At 44.8% G+C, this 24,502-nt stretch overlaps 1 protein-coding gene across 1 annotated transcript; it reads left to right on the top strand.

Moving 5' to 3' along the window:
- The first annotated feature begins 905 nt into the window (after positions 1-905).
- On the top strand, positions 906-23,942 carry ANKRD46 (ankyrin repeat domain 46). The gene is made up of 5 exons (XM_083186972.1): positions 906-1,221; positions 3,839-3,920; positions 6,992-7,319; positions 8,993-9,226; positions 21,137-23,942. Exons 1-5 carry the CDS (start codon positions 1,204-1,206, stop codon positions 21,351-21,353), a joined length of 879 nt encoding a protein of 292 aa, XP_083043098.1. The 5' UTR covers positions 906-1,203; the 3' UTR covers positions 21,354-23,942.
- The last annotated feature ends 560 nt before the right edge of the window (positions 23,943-24,502 follow it).

A 24,502-nucleotide genomic window follows, 5' to 3' on the forward strand; every position in this document is an offset into this window, starting at 1 on the left:
ACTGTCCAGTGAAAATCAGGACAGTTAGGAGGTATGAATTAAGCGACAGAGCGACGAATCGCGCCTTTCTTCACTAATGTAGCCCATACATTGCATGCATTTATTAAATTTCGACCACATCTGTTCGATATATCGAATGATTGTATGCACATTTTAGGGACCATGTGACGCAATCCGCAGGTGGGGGGGCAGAGGGAACGCTTTCGGCGGCATTGGGTGTTGGGGAGAGGGAGCCGGAGGGACTGCTGGTGGCGTCTGTCTGGGTAGTTTAATGATGTCAAGAAGCGCTACCGGGAGTCAGTGGTGGCGGCAGAATTTGAAAAGACTTTAAAACACTCGGCGGCCCTCTGATTGGCTGAGAACGCTCAGCCAGAGGCCCCCCCCCCCAAGTGTTTAAAAAAAAAATCACATTCTGCTGCTGCGCTGACCCCCCGCTGCCCGCTAGCACTCCTTGATATCGCTACACTACTCCACTACTACTGCCCGCACAGCGCGTGATATCGGGTGCTGAAATGTGGCACTTTTTGCACCATAAGTTGCGATCGTATGCACTTCCATGTCGCATCGCATCCAATCTCATAAGTGTATGGGCAGGATAAGCTGAGTGCACACTTGCTCGATATCATGCTGATTTGTATGACCCTGGTGCATTGGAATGACAAATCAGCTGTATCCTGCTCCCATGGGTCACCTGTGAGATTGGCCGCGTGCCTACATAATCGATGGTGGGAAACTTCCTGGCTCTTCCCCATCGATGGCAAAAGTATTGAACTTTGGTCATATAACATCGATGATTTTTGTGTTGTGTTTTTAAACCATCGATGGTGGTTGGCCACCACCAGTTCGGTGGTACAGTACAAGTACAGTGCACTGCTACCGATGTTCTCCTCCCTATAGCCTAGCAGTGGCGCTGCTGCAGCTGCGCCCGGGGACTGCTGGGTGGAGCAGGAGAGGTCACATGACCGGCGTGTCATTACGTGACGTCATAGGACGCAGTTACCGGAGGGCCGCTACTAGTGTTATTATCCGGCCCGGCGCTGCTGCAGGTACCTCACTGACATTGTGCAGCACTCCCAGCGCCTCTCACTGAGCCGGACGGTGTGTCCTGTCCCCGGGCACAGTGACGGTAGGCCCGCCCTCTGCTGAGGCTGTGCTAGTGGCTTGGCTGGGCCTGGATGTCTGCAGAGAAGACGGCAGCCTGAAATGTTGCAGAAGGAGCAGGTATACAGTATACTGTGATCATTCGGGGGTGCAGCCTGGACTGTATTCCCAGCGACGTGTAATGCGTATTCCCAGCGACATGTAGCGCGCATTCCCAGCGACATGTAGCGCGCATTCCCAGCGACATGTAGCGCGCATTCCCAGCGACATGTAGCGCGCAGTCCCAGCGACATGTAGCGCGCAGTCCCAGCGACATGTAGCGCGCAGTCCCAGCGACATGTAGCGCGCATTCCCAGCGACATGTAGCGCGCAGTCCCAGCGACATGTAGCGCGCAGTCCCAGCGACATGTAGCGCGCATTCCCAGCGACATGTAGCGCGCATTCCCAGCGACATGTAGCGCGCATTCCCAGCGACATGTAGCGCGCATTCCCAGCGACATGTAGCGCGCAGTCCCAGCGACATGTAGCGCGCAGTCCCAGCGACATGTAGCGCGCAGTCCCAGCGACATGTAGCGCGCATTCCCAGCGACATGTAGCGCGCATTCCCAGCGACATGTAGCGCGCATTCCCAGCGACATGTAGCGCAAATTCCCAACGATGTAGCGCGCACTCCTAGCGACATGTAGCGCGCATTCCCAGCAACATGTAGCGCGGTTCCCCAGCGACCTGTAGGGCGCATCGCCAGTGACCTGCAGCGCGTATCCCCAGCGACCTGCAGCGCGTATCCCCAGGGACATGTAACGCGTATCCGACCTGTAACGCGTATCCCCAGTGACCTGTAACCAGCGACCTGTAGGGCGCATCGCCAGTAACCTGTAGCGCGCATTGCCAACCACCTGTAACCAGCGACCTGCAGCGCGTATCCCCAGCGACGTGCAGCGCGTATCCCCAGCGACGTGCAGCGCGTATCCCCAGCGACGTGCAGCGCGTATCCCCAGCGACGTGCAGCGCGTATCCCCAGCGACGTGCAGCGCGTATCCCCAGCGACGTGCAGCGCGTATCCCCAGCGACGTGCAGCGCGTATCCCCAGCGACCTGCAACGCGTATCCCCAGGGACATGTAACGCGTATCCGACCTGTAGCGCGTATCCCCAGCGACCTGTAGTGCATATCCCCAGCGAAAAAGGGGGGGTGGTGTACAGCAAATGAGTTCTTTGTACTTTATATAATAATGGAAATTAAACTTATTACCCTACCATCTACTAGGACAGTGGTTCCCAAACTTTTTTGAATCGCGGCGCCCTAGAGCATCAAAATATTTTCAAGGCACCCCTAGGCCAAATGCTTCTTATTGAGACATTTAGAGAAAAAAAATATTAAAGTAAGTGCATTGTGTTTATATGTCACAGTTATGTGGTGAGGGACAGGATTTGCTTCTGTTTGTCCACATATATTATGATTGACAGCAACCAGCACTGGTTTTGCCTGTTACATTGACCATTAATAATATGAATTATTACTTACCCCTGTAAGTGTCCTGAGGCACCCCAGGGAGCCTAGGCACACAGTTTGGGAACCACTGTACTAGGACATCAAGGGTGGCCTGAAAAAAAACATAAAAACTTTTGACTGTTGACCTTCAAACCCTGTCAAGTTTAGCCATGTCGACCTACTTCATGTGTCAACATAATGTATGTTGACCTTTATACTGTCGCCCTATGACCCATACCTTTAACTCTTTGAGCGCCAAGTGAATTTAGGTGTGAATATTGCCAATGAACTCATAATGAACTGTAATGCTAACCTTATATAGGGAATATCAAAAAAAATTTAACATTAAATTTATATTTGAATTTCTATAACAAATGTGAGCCGGGATTTTTAGACAGTGTTTTGAACATCTCTCACGGAGATGTTGCCACTGAAAAGGTTAATGCGCAGTCAGACCCAGGTCCCCCCCCCCCCCCCCCCCTTCATGTCAGGTGGTGAACAGCGGGGGAGAATAAGTATCTTGCATTTATTTATTTATTTACAGTTTCTTATATAGCGCAGCAGATTCCGTTACAGTTTCTTATATAGCGCAGCAGATTCCGTTACAGTTTCTTATATAGCGCAGCAGATTCCGTTACAGCGTCTTATATAGCGCAGCAGATTCCGTTGCGCTTTACAATAGTAGACCGTGATAAAACAAACTGGGTAACAACAGACAGACTTGGAGGTAGGAGGGCCCTGCTGCAAGCTTACAATCTATAGGGATATAGGAGGGAAACACAAGGACAGGCACCAGTAATAGCATAGCAGTCCCACCAAGTTACAGGTCCAGAAGGGAAGCTATGTAATGCATTGATGAGAGGGTAAAGCTACTCTTCTCACTACACTGTTTGTTGCCACGGTAATACAGAATCCTTAATCATTACTAGCAGTGTGAAGGCTAGGGAGACAGGGCAGTCCTAGCTGGAGATGAGGAGGTCCATCCATGCCAAGGGGAAAGGGATGAGGGGGGGAATAGACCAGCAGATAGTGGGGTGCAGTGGGACAGAGTAGTGGGGGGGGGGGGAATGCGATCTTTAGCATTTTGCAAACACCGTCAAACTACTTTGTACCTCCAAGTATAAATGTGCCTTATGTATGTATGTATGTATGTATGTACTGTGATCTAGAATATATACATTTTATTTGTGTTTTACAAAGCTTTTTGTGCAGGGACTAGTAACTTCACACTCAATCTGTGCTTTCAGATCTGGAAGGGAAGCAACCTTATAGATCCCTCCCTGTCCTATCAAAACTGTCTGGATCAGTTTCCCTCCGCTTCAAGGGAGGGTAAGTTTATTCCTTTCTATATACCATCAATGGAATTCAAATAAAAATTGCAGTAATCACGGGGAAATGTATCAAATCTCAGAGAGATGAAGGGAGAATTCAGTGCGGCAAAAATAGGCGCAAATTCAACAATTTAGCGACTGTTTTCTCTAGTGCAGATTCATCTTTTTAAAGGCAGAATCTGCTTTGGTGAAAACTGCTGCTAAATTGTCAAATGTGCGTCCGTTTTCGCTGATCTGACCGTCAGAAAAGTTTGGAAGGTCAGATCAAATATATATTCGACCTATTATTATCAAAAAGTGATGCGTTTCGGATATACCAGCACTGCTTGAATACCCCCCCAAAGTGTCAGCCAATCGGCTTCTAACGCCTTCTTTTATTTTTTAATTTTTTTTTAACACGGCTTGTACCATGATTGGTTGGTACTTTCTCTTGAATAGATAAATCTTACCTCAGTTTCTTTATTATTGAAATCCTATAGTTAACAAGAATGTTATTATTAGTTTTTCTGTTATCCCCTAGTGGAAAATGAGTCTGTGCTAAAGCCACTGAGCGGATATCAGCCCAGAATGTAGTTTTGGGCTGATTTGTAACAACTAAAGACCTGCCTAAAGTCATACATGCATTTATATCATCACGCCTAGACTACTGCAATGCACTCTGCCTAGTTCTCCCATCAAAAGAATTGCACAAAATGCAGCCGCCAGACTATTAACTAACCAGCCCCGCTCCAGCCACATAACTCCCATTCTCTTTTCCCTTCACTGGCTACCTGTAAAATGACGAATTGTTTTCAAGATTGGCTTACTCATTTTCAAGGCCCTACATGACCAAGGCCCAAGGTACCTGCAGCAGCTTCTGATTCCTTACTGTCCTACTCGATTACTACGATCCGTTGAAGGACGTCTAACAGTACCTAGAATCTCCCCGAATTCATCTGAGGGTCGAGCTTTCAACTTTGTTGCTCCAACTCTATGGAACTCTCTTCCTCGCACAGTGTGAGAAGCCCCCACTGTAGAATCCTTTAAAAATAACCTAAAGACGTACCTGTTGGCCTTTTGGTTCTCAAAATGGGCAAAACCATGTGCACGAGTTACATTTGAGTGGGGTGTGTTGAAACTGAAATCTAAATTGCAGTGTAAAAATAATGCAGACAGTATTTACCCTGCACAGAAACAAAATAACTCACACCAATCTAAAGGTGGCCATACATCTACAGACCGATTGTCAAATTGGGCTGGTTGGAACAAAAACCTGGTAATACCTGAATGACAGTTTTTGGCAGTTTTCCAGCATTTCAAAGCAAATGGTCAACTGTCATTTGCTCTCATCCATTACCAGGATTTTGTTCCAACCAGCCCAATCTGACAATCGATCTGTAGATATATGGGGCCCATAACTCTCTCTATACATGTTACGTCTGCCCCACCTGCAGTGCACATAGTTTTGCCTATTTTGAGAACAAATTTGTGCTGCGATCAGATCTGAGTAAGGGCCATTGACTCAAGCATTTTACTGATACCTACTGTTAAGCTTGTTTTGTATTTTGAGCTGTAAAGACAATGGTAATTCAATTTGAGTCCTATTGGGAGAAAAGTGCTATATAAATATCATTAGTATTATTATCATATCAAACAGATGTCGCTCAATCTGTCCTGCTGCATGGAAAACCAGGCATTAAAATTAGCAACCGTAAAGAATGATGGAGCAATATATAATAACACTCTATAATAGGAGGCCCGCTCAGAGCAAAAGCTTTGAAAGCTAGTCTGCTACCTTCTATGTTTGTGCATTTGTGAGAGAGATGTAGTGTCACTCCCTGCCAGCAGATGGCAGTGTCTCAGAGACTCGCAGACACTACAGTCATTAGGTCGACATTGGAAAGGGTCGACATGGGTCTTGGTCGAAAGGTCATTAGTTCAACAGGTCATTAGTTCGCATTGTATAGGTTGACATCAAAAGGTCGACATGGGGTTTTTCACTGTTTTTTTACCTGAATATCAACACAGTCGACATGGACACAGGTTAACTTGCACCGCATCGCTCGCTGCGCTTGAGATGCGTCGGGCACACTCTTTTATTTCCCCACCACGCCCTAGTGGATGGTAGGGCATGAAATACCGCCTGTCGGCGCATGTCGGCTCAAAAAAAAAACAGTGAAAAACTCCATGTTGACCTTTTGACTGTCGACATAGACAATGTCGAACTAATGACCTGTCGAACTAATGGCTTGTCGACCTTTTCCCGTGTCGACCGTAATGCTGTAGACCAAATGACTGCATCCCATAGATAGATATTTCCTATTAGAATGTTAGCATTTGCATAAGGAAGGCACTCCCTAACCTTTGTTTCCTGTGTACACATTTAACAGTCATATCAATTTCATCGATTTTATTTTTATTTTTTAGATTAAAGCTGGCCATACATCAGAAAGATCGATCTTCAGATCGATTGCGCTCATGATTGTGTACAATTTCCCTTGAAATCCCCGGCAGTCCTTTGTGGTTTTTGGACACACAATCTACACACAATCCATCATACAATCAGTCATACAATCCATCTGCTGCATGATTGCGTACACAAGATGTGCACACAATCTGCATACAATCCATCTTACAATCAATTGAGATTGTATGATTGGGTACAATATCTTTCTTATGTATGGCCACCTTAAGGCTATCTTGCAATTTGGCCCTGTGCCAAATACATTGTAGAGGCGGGATAATCAAGTTGGACTTGCCTGCACAGTCTATTTTTCTATTCGATACTGACTAAATGTGGGTGTGCATCGAATCGGCATTGCATGCGGCAGAACACTGTGTGATTCATTCTAAATTTCTATTTGATTTTGGTGATCATTTCTGTGCAGAACCTTGTGTAACCGCTTTCCCTACAGCCAGTGGCCGTATAACATGATCACCAGAAATGAATACTGTTTCTGAGTTACCTGTTGTGTAAATATATAACTTTGCATATTCGATGCGTAAACCCGTTAATTAGGAGTAGACAATCATTGTATTAATCCTCTGGATATGTTCTGTTCTTTATCTCTCCATTCCTGTGAATTGCAGACCTTCAGGATACGGCCATGTCCTACGTGTTTGTGAATGATTCCTCCCAGACCAACGTTCCCCTGCTGCAGGCATGCATTGATGGAGACTTCAATTTCTCCAAGCGCCTGCTGGAAAGCGGCTTTGACCCCAACATACGGGACAGCCGCGGTCGCACCGGCCTTCACCTGGCTGCAGCCAGAGGGAATGTAGACATCTGCCAGCTGTTACACAAGTTCGGAGCTGATCTCCTAGCTACAGATTACCAGGGTAACACAGCCCTGCACTTGTGTGGACATGTTGACACCATTCAGTTCCTTGTCTCCAATGGACTGAAAATTGATATTTGGTGAGTGTCTTGTGCCCTCTGAGGAAAAAATGTGGGTTTGAGCACCCAAATCTTAGTTGAGAGGACTTACCATGGATTCGGTGCATGCTTAAAGATTTCCTTTGTTTAACATAAGCCTCTGAACCAATCTCTGGGCTTGTGTTAGTCAGGGATCTGCCATTTTGTGGGCTAAACCAATAGTTATGATCATTCAGCCTCTCAATTTACTGGGAATGTGGCACACCACTGAGGCACTAGGCACTGGTGCCTCAGTGATGCATTAGTTACTAATGAATTGTTATACTCTGAGGAGTAAACTTACTAAAATATCAGTTTTTTTCACAAGCGAGAGATGTTGGCCGTAGCAACCAAGATTTTACTTATGATTTATATAGGACCTTCCAGAGCAGGCCCTCCAGCTGTTGTTGAACTATCCATCCCAGCATGCCCTTCTACAGTTTTGCTATTTGGTCATGCTAAAACTAGCAGTGCATGCTGGGATGTGTAGTTCAACAGGTTCCCCATCCCTGTTCCATACCCCCCAACATGACCCATTCCATTAGGTACAAAATGCTCTGTTCCTGGACTTCCCTGCCAGTGGCAGTTACAGAGGTGGGGCTCCAGCACAGTCCAAAATTCAAAGAGGGGGGTCACATCAACTGTCAGTGAGTCCAGGACAGTGATGTTTGAGGTGGCAGTAGGTGTGGCTCCCCTTTTTGGATATTGGACTGTGCTGCAGGCTCACATCTGTAATTGCCACTGGCAGGGAAGTCCAGAAATAGAGCATTTTGTTCCTAATGGAATGGGTCATGTTGGAGGGTATGCTGTTCTAGAGTAGAATGTGGGATGACACAGAAAGCTGGCAACCACTTAAGCCTTTCCTATTTGGGATGAGCTAATCTAGTCAAAATGATTTTATTCCCCAGAATCGTATATCCACTCCACCCCCTCCCGATCCTGCTGACAAAGACACATACTTTGGAAATCAATAGAAGTACACACCTTTATCTGGAATGGCAAAAGAGCTAGAATTAGCTTTGATCAAACTTCAGCAACAGAGATTTAATGGCGGGATTAATTTGACAAATATGAGGGAATACAGTTATGCTTCCCACTTACATTTTTTGAGAGATTCAAAATGGAGGTGTGCCCTTTGCAGTGTGGCACAGGCATGGTGTGGAATCTCTACGACCCCTCATGAATTGTGAAATAGGGAAACCATTACAGTTTGCTCTGGCAGTGAAACGTTCCTAATATTGGGATCCTTACCTTTGGCATACCTACAGGCCCAACACTATTTGACTGGTCTCTCCAAGGTGCTTTTTCCGAAAGATTATAATAATCCGTTAGACAATTTGTTACTAAAGGAAAGTTCTTCGGTCACTATGGGCAACATCTCTCTCTAAAAACTCACACTTTAGTACATTTACCTTTATTTGTATTGTGAATGTGAGTTCAGCACACAAAATGGCTGCCGTCACTGCATGTGAGGAAAAAGTAAACTTAAAAAAATGGCTTCAGCCATTCTAGTTGTAGATAAGGGAGTGACGGTACTTCCATCTCCTTTTAGCATCCTACTCTTTGGTAAATCTCTCCCATAATATGTCGTTCAACTCAAACCTTCACAACCAATCATATTTCAGGTATCTAGTACATTATCTGAGCTCATACCTTTTCCTATATATTACTTGCAGCAATCACCAAGGTGCCACCCCTTTGGTCCTGGCAAAGCGCAGGGGAGTGAATAAGGAAGTCATCCGCATGTTAGAGTCCTTGGAGGAACAAGAGGTGAAGGGCTTTAACAGGGGAACTCACTCTAAAATTGAGGCTATGCAGACAGCTGAGAGCGAAAGGTATGTCCAATGCTCGGAGCTGCTGATGGAAAAAGGACACAGTACTATATCCGAAGGATCCACCGAGGAAGATTGGTATGTTGGGAGCACTTTATATTCTCTTTTAGTTTAGCAATGTTGTGTCCCTATCTTGTTCTTCTCTGCTGACGTGTCACTAGAACAGTCTCAAGGGCTCGCTCACGCCTATGGGCATTGTAAAGTTTTAACATGGTCTTTAAGATTTTACTATGCTTCATCACAGGTATGGGGAACCTTTGGCCTTCCAGTTGTTGAACTGCACATCCCAGCATGCCCTGCTGTAGTTTTGCTATTTGGCCATGCTAAAACTGTAGCAGGGAATGCTGGGATGTGTAGTTCAACAATAGCTAGAGAGACAAAGGTTCCCCGTCCCTGCTTTATCTGTGTTCCTGCTGATAACAGCTAGCCAGTAAATCTTAAATTTTGAAAAACTAAATGACATCACTGAAGCCGATGTTCTTTTTAATACGATTTTCTCGGACATCACTGAAGCCGATGTTCTTTTTAATACGATTTTCTCGGACATCACTGAAGCCGATGTTCTTTTTAATACGATTTTCTCTGACATCACTAAAGCCGATGTTCTTTTTAATACGAATTTCTCATATTTTCCACACTTATATTGTCCTGGAGTATTTCCTCCCTTTCCTTCAGAACATGGGTCGGATGTACTGTATTAAGCCTGTAAAAAGGGATAAATACAAGGGTGACAAAGAGTGATAGTCGTCCATCCAATCAGCTCCCACATGTCGTGTTACAGGCAGTGGAGTAGATGTATGAAGCAGTGATAAGAGAGAAGTGAGCCAGAGGAGAAGTGGCCCATGGCAACCAATCAGTTGCTCTGTATCATTTTATATTATGCAAATTATAGATGTTACTTCAGTGCTGATTGGTTGCCATGGGCCACTTCTCCTCTGGCTCACTTCCCCTCCCTTATCACTGCTTCATACATCTGCCCCTGTGTTCGAAAATATTCACTGTAGCCCTCAGCGTTCAGACAGTTGTTTTATTGTCTGAACTGTTGCTAGGATCTGGTTGTGATTGGCGCACACCTCCCTCCTTGCTTAGTTACCGTGGAAACCAGATTTATATATGCAAATCATTGGCTGCGATGGGTTAGGCTTACTGCCTGCGTTCCCAGATTATCTGCTCTTGGCAATTACAGCTGATTATACAGTATTGTATTATACTGTAATATACCATTATAATGTGAGCAGTACTGAAATGTGCAATCACGTTCCAGCCCGTTGTTATGTCCAGCTGCAGGCTACATGGGACAGGGGGAGCTTTGTCTAGACAGCCTATCACCCTAACTCTAACTGGCGCTGTAGTGATAGTGTAGTATTCATACTAAGTGCATTTCCTTAGAATAAGCTGCTATGCAGACAGTGCTGGAATAGGGAAATCATAGATTGCTGGAAGTTCCTACGCTGCTGAGACATTTTACATCTGGATGACCTGATTAATGCACGGGCTCATCCAGTGACCTTATTTACAGTCTTCTACAGTCAACTAAATAAATGCAAATGACAAGAATTTATTTTCAGAGTAATGTTGTGTTGCTTTCCTAGAGTCAATTCTAGCACCTCGCACCATCAAAGCCCTTGCAGTTCCTCTTTCCTGCCTGAGGTGTCGCTGTCTGTATTGGTGCTTTGCGTATAGTATGGAGATACAGACCACAATGTGATAGACACCCCTGGCAGGAAAGAGGAACTGCACCGGTTTTGAAAGGCGCAGGGTGTTAGAATGAACACTTCTTGCCCATCATAGCTTTGTTTTGTGTAGATTCCCCAGTACCCTCACCTGTAACCCTCCCCACAGCCTAACCCGCATCGGCATTCCAGCTCCGGTATCCTCATTGATGTCGGGATTCCGGCGCTGGTCTCCTGGCAGTAGTCGGGATGTCGGTGTCAGTTTTGTGTACACTGCCATGCTAAACACATCTTGTCTCATATACATGGGGTAGCGGGTACTTGTGCTATACATGGGGATGCTGAGTATAGTATGCTGGAGTATGCTTGTAATGGGGGGGGGGGTGTTTCCCAGTTTATCACATGAACAGTTACTGAAGTTCTGATTAACCCTATGGTCACGCAGCAGACAGTAAAGTATTGTACCCAATCGTACATTCTCGACTGGTTGTATGACAGAGTGTGTGCACTGACAGATTGTATGTAGATTGTGCGCACATCATCGTGCAATGCGCGGTCCTGCACGTTGGAGGATTGGTCCTCTGATCTGACGTGCTGCATCAGTTGATCAGTTGGGATTGGGAGCCGATTGCATTGGGAGCCGATTGCATGTGCTTAAAGCACATGCAAATCGGTCATTTAATGGGTCATACAACCGGCGTCATTTGAGTGGCAGTTTTCTGGCAGTTTAGGTGCATACAGTCGGATGTGAAATGACCGGTCGTACGCATCAGCTGGATTATACGACGGATTCTGAGTACATTGTGTGTCCAAAAACCACCAAGGACTGCTGTAGAGCTGAAGGGAAAGTTAGACACAAGCATGATTGTAAGACCAGTCTTTCTGATGTATGGCCACCCTAAGACACCAGGGCCATTGCAGCTGTGTGCGGGATGAGTCATGTCTGCATTTTTACACCACTCTGTTAACGGTGCTGGACGGGGTCCCATTGTCAAAACACCGATCGCTGGGTTCCCGACGGCCACCTGCTATTTTCCCTCGTGGGGGGTCCACGACACCCATAGAGGGAGAATAGAATAGGTGGCTCATGCAGCGAGTTGCGCTCACCATGCTGTCTGGGTCCTTTCAGTCGGGATCCTGACTGTCGGACTCCTGTACCACACCCCTGTTAACTCCCCCAAGGGGTCCCTGACTGGCAATCACTTTGAAATAAAATGTGATGCATGCACAGTCAGACGATAATGATAAATGCATAAATATCTGCTTTGCTTCCATCTCTGAATCTGGCCCTTAATTAAGGCATAACAAGAGGCTCCTTCAAGCAGTATTTTAAGGTTCTAAGCAGCTAAGGCATGGGTTTCCAAACTTTTTTGAATCACGGCGCCCTAGAGCATCAAAATATTTTCATGGCACCCCTAGGCCAAATGCTTCTTATTGAGAAATTCAGAAAAAAAAAAATTAAATTAGGTGCATTGTGTGTATATGTCACAGTTATCTGGTGAGGGACAGGATTTGCTTCTGTTTGTCCACATATATTATGATCGGCAGCCACCAGCACTGGTTTTGCCTGGTACATTGGGGCAGATGTATTAAGCCTGGAGAAGAGATAAACTGGAGATAACTTGGAAGAGTTAACGCACCAGCCAATCAGCTGTGTTTGAAATATGACAGTTGGGATCTGATTGGCTGGTGCGTTATCTCCTTCCAATTTATCTCTAAACCAGACTTAATACATCTGCCCCATTGACCATAAATAATATGAATTGATCCTGGTCCACCAACCCAAGGCACCCCTGCAAGTGTCCTGAGGCACCCCAGGGTGCCTAGGCACACAGTTTGGGAACCACTGAGCTAAGGCGTAAAACTAGTGGTAGGCGGTATTATGTAGTACGGATTTGACATCTGCCGGCGTGTGTAGTCCTATGACAGACCACAGTCCTTCTACACCTATGCCTGGACACCTTTCAGAAGGTTCTCCTTGTTTTTCCAGTTCATAAATGACACCCATTTATTTGCAGCCACCTGCTTCCTGGCTTTGTGTTTGTGGCTACTACACCTGTGTGTTCTGTGTGGTGAATGAGTCAGTGTTTTCCAGCCCTGTGTGCGTGTCTGTATTGTTATATGAAACTGAATTGTCATCTTGTCCACCTACCCAAGGGTGTAACTCGCAGCAGTGACAAGCTGTGATCCCAACCGTGGTATAAACTTGCTGATGTCCTCCTGTTCCTTACTGCTCAGTTTTATGTGTATTCCTCCCTGTTCTCCGTTTTACATTGTCATTTATACTTTATACATGGCTTAAAGCAGTACAGTAATTAAAAAATAAATAAATGCTTCTAGATTATTCTCACCAGTTATAGGCTACTGGTGATTTGTGCAGTATCACTGGATCTCTGGGAACCCTGAGCTCTGGCTGTCAGATTTAAGTGGACCGTAGGCAAGTTGATTGACAGGAAGCCGGCGTTTGGGGGGTGGTAACCAGCCGCAATCTGGGAGTGTCAGAGACAATGCAGGCATGCTAAGGCGCTTTTCTGGGAGGATCTGTGATGTTGACTACGGCCCTGATCAGCCTGTTTCTGTCGCACAGGCAGAGTAGGTTCTGGGTTAAGCACAGCCTCCACACTGGGGAAATCATTTGATGGTGAGTGAGTGGCGAATGGATTCGCACCTAATCGCTCATCAGTGATTTGGAAAGCCAATCACAGCCTTGCACAGGGTGGGATTTCATTCTGGCAGGGCGGTGGCGCATCACTTTGCAATTTCGCAGAGCAGCGATCAAGTCTGAATAACCCCCTTAGATCTGAGTCACACAATGCAAAGTAGTGATGTTTGTACAGGTCTTGCATTGTTGGGCACACAACAAATATAGATATAATTTGCGTGACAGTGTGCAGCTATTTGGGGGCAGCAGTGTAGTGTTCATTCTAGCACCCGCTATCTTTGAAAACCCATGCAGTTCCTGTTCCCTGCCTGGGGTGTCGCTGTCTGCTGTAGTGTTTCTAGCACAGGTCTGGTTTGCATATCAGTGCTGATATACAGACCACACTGTGCTAGAAGCACTACAGAAGACAGCGACACCCCAGGCAGGGAAGAGGAACTGCATGGGTTTTCAAAGATAGCGGGTGCTAGAATGAACACTAGCAGTGCCCCAGTTTCCCAAATGCAGGCTTGTCATCACCATGTAGGGGAAGTGCCGAGTTTACTGTTTCCTGGCCAACTAATGATGCATTAGCTCCGATAATGCCTCCTAGGACACAGCAAGGATCACTGATGCAAGCCGGAAGTGTCCACTTGTATCCGACACCTCCTACTGCATTACCACATTGGTAATCTCCCAGCTGCATTTATCAGCATGGAGCCTGGTTCATGGCTGCAGACAAAGCACAATGCAGCGATGATGCACACACTGCAAAGCCTCACTGTACGCACACTGTGATACATTTGCCATAGCAGGAGGTAGGGGCAAGAAAAGCAAAGGCATGTCGGGACCTTTTCTGGGCATGCTAGAATAAATGTAATTGTTTGCTTTGTTACTTTGTCAGTTTTAAGATGTTAAAACTTAACTCGTAATAAGGCATTATTGGATTTGGTATTGACAAATAACATAGATCTAGTTTCAAACACAAAAGTAATTGAACATCTAGGGAACAGTGACCACAATATGGTTTCACTGGAAAGCAACTTTAGTAAATGACATCATAAAGGATCGGCAAATATACTAAACTTCAGAAAAGCTAACTTCCAATTATTCAGGAAAGCCCTAAAAAGAATTGTGTGGGAAACGTTTTTTGAGGGGATAAATGCTGAGGAAATGTGGGATACTCTAAAAAAATGTACTCAAATCATTAACCATTAAATACATTCCTAAAGTAAATAAGGGTAAATTCAATAAAAAAAAGCCACCATGGTTGGACAAAAAAGTTAGGTCATCAATCAACAAAACGAGCATTTAATTTATATAAAAATAACTTAAATGAGGAGGCGTTCACCAAATACAAAAAATCAAAAAAATTTGCAAAGGGGCAATCAAAGTAGCTAAAAGGGATTATGAAGAGCGCATAGCCACTGAAAGCAAAACTAACCCCAAGAAGTTTTTCAAATACATAAATAGTAAACGTATAATTAAGGACAACATAGGCCCACTAACCGATATCACTGGAAAAAGTTTTACGGAGGACAAAGTAAAAGCAGAACTGTTAAATGAGTTCTTCTCATCAGTGTTTACTAAGGGAGAGCAGACTGTGGAACGCACACATACCACAAATGGGATGAACAAGCCGGAACTCAATATTGATTTCTCTACTGAGGAAATAATATTGAGGCTCAGCAAAATAAAAAAAATAAAAATCACCTGGGCCAGATGGGATTCATCCTAGGATACTAATGGAATTAAGGGAGGAATTAGATTCCCCTCTACATTATATCTTTGATAATTCACTATCATCAGGAAAAAGTACCAAAAGACTGGAGAATAGCAGAGGTAGTGCCATTCTTCAAAAAAGGAACAAAGAAGGATCCCGCTAATTACAGACCTGTTAGTTTAACATCAATAGTGTGTAAACTATTTGAAGGATTTTTAAGAGATGGTATCCAGGAATATTTAGACCTTCATAGTTTACTCAGTAATAACCAGCATGGGTTCGTGAAAAATCGTTCATGCCAAACTAATCTACTTGGTTTCTATGAAGAGGTTAGCAAAAACCTTGATAATGGAAACGCTGTAGATGTGATTTTCCTAGATTTTGCTAAAGCCTTCGACACAGTACCACACAAGAGGTTGATAAATAAAATGGAGGACCTGGGATTAGGGGCAAATATCTGTAGATGGGTAGGGAACTGGCTATGTAATAGAGAACAAAGAGTGGTCGTGAACAGTGCTGTTTCAAATATGACACCAGTACTAATTGGAGTGCCACAGGGTTCGGTTCTAGGGCCCATTTTATTTAACATTTTTATTAACGATATTGGATAGGGTTACTCAGCAATGTATCCATCTTTGCGGACGATACAAACTGAGCAGAGTTATTAAATCCTCAGAAGATGTCTCCCCACTTCAAAATGATCTTGACAATCTAGATGAGTGGGCAAAAAAGTGGAAGATGAGGTTCAATGTAGATAAATGCAAGGTCATGCACCTTGGGAGACATAACCAGCGTGCTAGTTATAACCTATGCGGGGATGAATTGGGTAATTCAGTACTCGAAAAGGATCTAGGAGTCCAAATAGACAACAAACTGGGGTGTAGTGCTCAATGTAATATAGCAACAAAAAAGGCCAACAAAATTCTAGCATGTATTAAAAGGGGCATGGAAAATAGGGACTCAAAAGTAATTATGCCTCTGTACAAAACATTGGTTAGACCGCACCTCGAATATGGAGTACAATTCTGGGCCCCACATTATAAAAAGGACATCATAGAATTAGAAAAAATCCAAAGAAGAGCAACAAAGCTAATTAGGGGAATGGAGAATTTAAGCTATGAGGAAAGATTAAGCAATCTGGGACTATTTACACTAGAGAAGAGACGTTTAAGGGGGGACATGCTCAACATGTACAAGTATATCAAGGGCCAATATAAGGAACTAGCAAACACCCTTTTTACTGCTAGGAAGGAATCTAGGACAGGAGGGCACGAGTTTAGATTAGAAGAAAAAAATTCTTTATGGTCAGAACAGTCAAACTGTGGAACTCTCTTTCTGGAGAAGTGGTGTCGGCAGACACAATAAATACGTTTAAATAAGGTTGGATAAACATTTATTGGTTAAAAACATCCATGGGTCAGGGGCGTAACTATAGCACCGCAGCCCCCGCCACCGCGGGGGGGCGCTGTGCATGTGGGGGGCGCCGGGGGCTGCGGTGCTATAGTTACCTACCCCCCAATCCCCCGCAGACTTACGTATCTTGCTGGTCCCGGCGGCTCCGTTCTTCTGATGAGGACAACAACAAAATGGCCACCCCCATATAGCAAACAGTTCTCTGAAACTGTCTGCTGTACGGGGGCGGCCATTTTGTGGTGGTCCTCAGCAGATGAACGGACGGAGCCGCGGTGACCAGCGCGATAGGTAAGACTGCGGGGAGGGGGTTAGCATAGGCGGAAGGGCGGCTGGGGGGGTGCTCGACGGGGCGGCGGCGGGGGGGGGTATGGGTGCCCCCCCCCTAACGGCGGGGGGGGGCGCCCAAAACGTAGCTACGCCACTGCCATGGGTACAAATAAGTAACATAATCTGTCTTTAAAATATCAGAACATACTATACAGCAAGGGATAAGCTATTATAAACATAGGTTGAACTAGATGGACGTAAGTCTTTATTCAGCCTTATCTACTATGTTGTAACTAGGGAGATAGATACCGAAGTACCTGTAAAGGGCGCCAGTAGGGGTGTGCTTTGCCAAGCTGCAACCTCAAAAAAGGGGTGTCACAACCTTACAGAGAAAAAAAAAACCAGAAATGGGTGGTTGCGCAATACAGTACTAATCAATTATGCATGGATTAAAACATGGATATTTATTTAGATTAAAAATATTCAAAAGATAATATCAGTGCACAATTTAAGCCAAATGACTTTAAGAAAAAAGAAAATGAATAAAATAAGGTAGTAATGTACAGGAAATTAGTGCTGCTGCATTTTGTATGAGGGGTTATATTCCAAAAAGGTTACCTCAGTTCAGCTGTGTCCTGTCCTCTTTTGGGCTCAAAAGGAAGATGCTCCCAAGGCAATGGGTGAACAGTGGGAATGAAGGGATGTGCCTCCGTAATTATCTCCGATGTTGTTTTGTGACGGAGTCACCCAAAATATGGTTATGGATGTGGGATCCTGGTTCGGCAGTATTACAGAGGTGGCGTTCCTCCACAAAGATGGTGATGCCCGTCCTAGGATCCTGCACTCCAGAGGGTGTGCGTAGTCCAAGTGGGAATTTCGATTTTGGAAGCGGTACCTGCAGGCACAAACTGAGGAGGATGATGAATGTGGGAAAGCAGCTGGATGGGTGTACCAAATGACCAACGCGTTTCGCTGCCACTGCAGCTTTTTCAAGGTGGTTTACTAGGTACAGCGTAGTACACCTACCTTATTTTATTCATTTTCTTTTTTCTTAGGGCAGTATTCAATGTAGAAAATTCTCTGTGCATGGCGAGAGATTTTTTCTCTCGCCATGCACTCGCCGTGTTCCGGAGCCTCCTGCTCCCCCTATTCAACGTATTTAAGACTCGCCGCCACTCGCGGCGAGTCTTAACCCCTGCAGCGGACGAGCGTCCGCGGCAGGGAGCTGACAGGGAGCCGTGGGACGGTGGCATCCAGGGAGATTAAAGTCTCCCTGGATGCCCCAGAACATATGTGGAGGGTAGGGGGCCCCCCCGGGACCCAGGCAGCACAGGCTGCCCCCCCTATAGCCAGCGGGGGACCCAGTATTCACTGCACCCGAACGTGCATCGGGTGCAGTGAATATATGAATATCTAATGAGCGGCTCGAGCGCTCCGGCCCCCTGCTGGCTGCACTGTGTAAAAAAAAAAAAAAAAAATTAAAACAAATATTTTTTTTTTATTAAATATATATTCATGTGCTATAAGCACATGAATAAAAATAACATGCCCCTTCACAGAAAAAAAAAACTGATTTTTTGACACCAAAATTAAAAAAAAAAACCCTTTTAGATTAAAAGTTCACATTCCAGCTCTCCATCAAAAGATGGAGAATTTCTACACGGAGAGAGACGGCGAAAATCACTTAGAAAGACGGCGAATATTTCACATTGAATAGGGTGGTTCACTTTTGGAGAGCAAAATGCTCCGTCCAGGGCGAAAAAAGCAAAAATTTGGCTTAAATTGTGCACTGATAATATATTTTGAATATTTTTAATCTAAATAAATATCCATGTTTTAATCCATGCATAATTGATTAGTACTGTATAGCGCAACCACCCATTTCTGCTTTTGTATGTTGTAACTTATGTAACTTGTAAAAGACCACAATGCCCAGGGTTTAAAGTCCGCAGCAACGACTGAGGCAACAAGTTGTTTTCGGACCAGTGCTAAGTGTTGCTGATCATTTGGCTTCAGCCTGAAGCTCCGCTTTGGTTAAATTGAGGTTTGACAATTCCAATCCAGACTTGATGTATGCGGCTTATCATTAATATGTCAGCACAGAAGCCCCATCACTGCTGGGAACATTGTGTACTATATACTTTAAGTCATGTGCCAATCACACTTTCAAGTGACGGGCTGCTTAGCAGCTTATTACTAAAACCTGTGGTGTCATAGGGAAGATTAGAGGCATATTTAATTCATTGGAATTATGGCAGCAAGTTTATTGTGAACAGCCAAGAAAATTAACCACACAGACGTGTCTTCCGCTCTCCTCTTATACAGGGCTACAATGTACTCTTTCCCTCCAAAAACCCATTTTCCCTCTGCTAGATAACCTTAAATCCAAGTGCTGGTGAGCACGTCGGAAAAACACTTGTCAACCTTTTGACTCGACTCAATGCTTGTGTTGACCTTCAGTTGTCGACCTTGTCTGTTGACCTAACGACCGTATACAGTTGGTGCCCGGTTCAACCCTGGTAGCTACCACAGTCAGATTCCCTTGTAACACCCAGGTTATTTTTGTGTCCCCTTTCCTTGACGATAACCAGAATAAGGGGGTATTCAGAATAAGGGGGGTATTCAATGTGGGGTCACGGCTGGTCCGATAGCCGTGACCCTGTCCCGTTCTAGGTCTGCTCGACCGAGAAATCGCAGGCGGGATTCAATGTCCCGCCTGCAGCGGGACGAGAAGGGGGCGTGGCCACAAGCTGCAGCCAGGAAGAGGCGAGCTGCGGCCGGGAGCTCATCACTTACTGGCCGTTCTCGGCAGGACGAGCCCCTCTGCTTGTGAAGTCGGGCTCGTTCTGCAATATCCTCTGTTCAATGCTGGCGGGGAAGACCGCATTGAAGCAGGGACAATCACAAGTCGGCGCCTTTCATTCTGAACCCGGGATGACCCTGCATTTCTATGAGACTGTCATTATGCGGTCTAATGACCACAAAGATGGTCATTAGGGAGGGTAAAGGGAGGGAAGGCCTTTGCAGACATTGCAGGCTTTCAGGGGTTAAATAGCACTGCTGGGGACTGTTGCGCCACAGAGCTTGCACAGTGTCTTCCTGCAGCTGTGTGATGCCTCTGCTCGTCACTGGAAATCCACAACAACAGGTTGCCCTTTCACACTAGCACTAGTCCCGGGTTTCCATGGCCAACCGGGAATTTTGGCTGGTGTGAAAGGGTTATTATACAGTATAATGCAAAAATAGATCTATTAACTGGAGGCCATATCTGCTGACTTGCTACTCCCCATAGTAATTATCTGATTGCAGGAAGTGATATGGCCTCTGGGTAAAAGCAGAACCTTTGGCCTTTCAGGTGGTATTAATGCCAAGCCAAGGAGCAAAGGCATCTGCTGTAATATCAAGGAAGAGATTACTGCCCATCAGCCAGGAAAGTTCATGCCTTACACAATGAGAAAGGCCAGTCAGAATAATAACAATTACATTCCGGTATCTGCAGGTCTCAGACAACATAGCGAATGTTCAAGCCCATGACTCCAGTATCAGAAAGAGGTTGTACAAGGATCATTTTGACAAATAAATTGCTCCAAGGTCTACCCTTAAGTCCAGAAAGTAACTTATCACGGTAGCATAGACTTGTAGAAATTCTAGTGATTGCAATGTGGTATTTGTGGAGCAATGTCCTCTCAGCATGAGGCTAATGTTATTTGTTCGAATGTTGTGTAAATCTACTTTTGGTAACATCAAAGATAACGTGTCACCTCGTGTACCAAATACAGAGTCAAGGACCGCATCTGGGGTTGTTATACAGCCACAGGACCTGGCAGCCTCACAATCATTGCGTCAAAAAAGAATTGGGCCGCCGACGTCACTAAAGGGGGCGGGCCCGGCCGCCGTCACTAAAGGGGGCAGGCCCGGCCGTTGTCGTGCAAGGGGGCTTGCCTGGCCCCGCTGAAGTCGGTAAGCTGACGGGGAAGTGCCGGCATCGCAATCTACGACGGCACTGGACACACCGGCGGGGCGCTGCTAGAGGGGCAGGGCTCATTTTGCCCTTTAAAAATCAGGCAGGGTGCAGTGCCCCGCTAAAATAGCCTAGCAGGAACACTACGTTAGATTAACTGTAGAGCTCAAACATCTTGGAGGCAGGAGTACACATCTGACCTGATTGTGTAGGCTTCATAACAGAGTAGCCTTAGCCCAAACCTCAGCAAGTCCAGTGATGTAGGTGATGCTCCTCTGGTCTGTGTGTATTAACGCGTTTCTTTGTCTTGCAGTGCTATGGAAAGTCATTCCCTTCTGAATCCAAACCTGCAGCAGGGGGAAGGGGTCCTCTCCAGCTTCCGCACCACTTGGCAGGAATTTGTGGAGGATCTAGGGTTTTGGAGAGTCCTCCTCCTCCTCATTGTTATTGCCCTGCTCTCTCTAGGCATAGCATACTATGTCAGTGGGGTGTTGCCATTTGTGGAGAATCAGCCTGAACTAGTCCACTAAGGGGATGGACAAGCTATCTTGTCCAATCAGCTGTTGCTCCTTTTCTAATGCAGCACGATTCATGGGTGCTGCACCTCTAGACTGAATTACTCTACATCGCTCATTCCTTGTGACCAACTGCGTATTCTCAGAAGGCATTCGGAAAGGTTCTTGCACCACCTTTGGAAAAGATGGACTTGGCAATTTCTCTAGCATGCAGTTGAAGTAAGGCCTTATAGCTATGGTTGGCCACTGTCCTTATCCACAAGTGAAGTAGCAGCAACACCTTGCAGCTCAACTAGATTCAATTCCTTGACCTGCCAATGAATACATGGGTCTTGGTTCTTTCATCAAGTGACTTTACAATGGTTCCATATGAACGGTGACTTGAGTTTGTTTTCCTTACCATTTCAACCTTTCACCATTTTATATTTTTTGATGTTTGGTCCAATTAATGACCCGAAGTGTTTAAAATATTATTTCTTTTTTGGGGTTTGCTTCTATGTTTAAACTTTTTAATAATCTGGTGTAATGAAGAGGACGTTCTGAAGAATTCACAAACTTTACAGTGATGGGAGAACTAGCCACTGGTGTGCCCAGCTAGCCATCCTAGAAGATGTAGTTTAAATATACAGTAAATGACTAAGTTAAGTTGACCATTTAAATTTTAAAGTTGCAACGCTGTGCAATAATGTCAGTAGATGTTCCCAACCTCTCCATACGCGTGGTCCTAAAATACACGTGACCCATAACATTTACCCAATCGGGATTGTTCAGGTTATCACCAGTCCTGTTAGCATTCACCTCCAGTGTACTTCTATTGGTCTATGTGTGCGCTTCTCTAAGTCTTTAAAGGTCCCTATGAAAGCCAATAATAATCCCATACATACTAACCTATGCCCAAAGTGTCATGGCAATGGACGCATTAACCATAAATGTAATTAAACTGTGATCTGCATACAACACGGAGGCCAGGGTAGTGAGCCTATAACATTACACCTTTAAAGTGATATTAATAGGTTACTTAACAGTATCCCCTGATCACAATACAAACCCATGAGAAGATGCTAAAAGGATAATGTTGGATAAGTGTTGTATATAAAAGTAGGAAGAGATGATAAAACAATGGGGCAGATGTATTAAGCCATAACAAGAGATAAATGCAAAGGTGATAAAGAGAGATAAACGTCCAGCCAATCAGCTCCTTACTGACTTTTTTCAAACACAGGCTGTAACATGGCAGTTGGCAGGTGATTGGCTGGGCGTTTATCTCTCTTTATCAGCCTTGCATTTATCTCTTGTTAAAGCTTAATACATCTGCCCCAGAATCTTTTGAAAGTTTTTTGTAATGTGATTATCTGTTGTATGTGTTTGTTTTTTGGGTTTCTTTAAGACAAAAGCCACCGTAGGTATGAAATATTCAAGCCCATTAAAGTAATCTGATTTTATGAAGGTTTATTTTTGCGCATTGTGTTCCCAGTCGGCAATCTGCACTCGCTAGATCCTCCTAGCTTATTCTAGCAGCTCGCTGGCCTGGATTTCTGAAATGTCCAAACGTCTGATAAGCGGAAGATCATGTTTGTATCTTTTTAGATGTAATAACATTAACCATAGTCATATTTTGACCATACATGTTGATATGAAGCAATGGCTGAGTTACTTGGTCCATAAAATCACCATGACAGCTGTTACACATATTTGCCTACTCGCCTGAAATATCTGGGGAGACACCTGAATTTAGGGGGAGTACTTACCCCCAAGAGTGAAGGCCCATTCCCGGATCCTAGGGGTCTTTCTTGCTAAGTGGGCTCAGTTGTTGTATTAAGCAAGGATGCCATTTACAACTTTGCACATCTGTGCAGTGTCTGAGGCGAAATGTGTTACCTGCTACACCTGTCCCTTAGTTAACAATGTATTCTTATATAACCTTGGTGATGGATGGGAGCTAGTTCAGGGTCACAAGTAAGAGGTTATGTCAGCAACACTAGTGGGGCTCATATTAGAAATACAGTAGTTGAAGTTATAGATATGAATACAGTAGTTGAAGTTATAGATATGGACTAGGGATTGCAATCGACCATCGATGATTCAAAATAATCCATGGTTTATCGCCAATATGGAACACTATTGCCATCAGTGGGGGAGGCCCAGATGGTTTCCCTCCATTGATGGCACAGCAAGACCGAAGGTCCCCCCTCCCCCTCAAGATGCCGGGACACAGCATAGCTCCAGCCCTGACAACTCTGAAGCCCCACCCCATGCTCTTATTGGCCCCGTCACTCAATAGACATGTGATTGGCCTAAATCCAGAACCTGCACTAAAATCTGTTTGTTAAACCATTTCCATATTTTTATTTTGTCATTTGAATAAAGGGATAATAACTGACCAATTTTTTGTTTTTGTACATATTAAACCTACAACAGTGTTTATTTAAATGTGCTGCTTTAGATGTTAGTAGTGGCAATTTCATGCCCTTCTGGACATTATAGTTCTGAATCTATTGTTTGGAAGTACAGTAAGTTACAGTACGTGTCTGTAAACATTTAGAATTTCTTACACTTCTGTCTGTTACTTTACTATAAAAATACTATAAAATGTGTAAAAATACATGTCAGTGTGCCTAAAGAAGTCATTATTTCTCAACTGCTCTTTGCATATAGACAAAATGAATACTCTACATACCCTCCAATCAGTACACAGGTATTTGTTTATTGTATCACTTCATTTTAGGTTTGGAGTAATTTATGATTCATGATTTTTATAACATTAAGGAATTATGGACCTAATTCAGTTACCTATAGACTCTGCATGCGCATCGGCATCCAGCTAGGAAAAAAAGTTTTTTTTTTTTTTTTTTATCACAGCCTGACCGCAGTTTGATTGGCAGGAAGCCGGTGTCTGTAGGTGGTAGCCGGACCGTTTCTGGGCGTGTCAGGGAAAATGCAAGCGTGCCCAGGTGTTTGGAGGGAAGTCCGCTCCGGACCAGAAGAGCCTGTTTCTATCACAGCCGCTGTCCTGGGCCACACACGGAAAAAAATTAGTTGGTGAGCAGTTTGTGAATGGATTTGCAGCTAATCGCAGGGCTGTAGAATTTTAGCAAACCATACGCAAGCCGTGCACATCAATTCACAGACTTGCACAGGGTTGGTTTATAATTCCTGTAAATCAA

This window comes from Crinia signifera, chromosome 5 (genome assembly GCF_055691185.1).
Source record: "Crinia signifera chromosome 5, ASM5569118v1, whole genome shotgun sequence".
Classification (NCBI taxonomy): domain Eukaryota; kingdom Metazoa; phylum Chordata; class Amphibia; order Anura; family Myobatrachidae; genus Crinia; species Crinia signifera.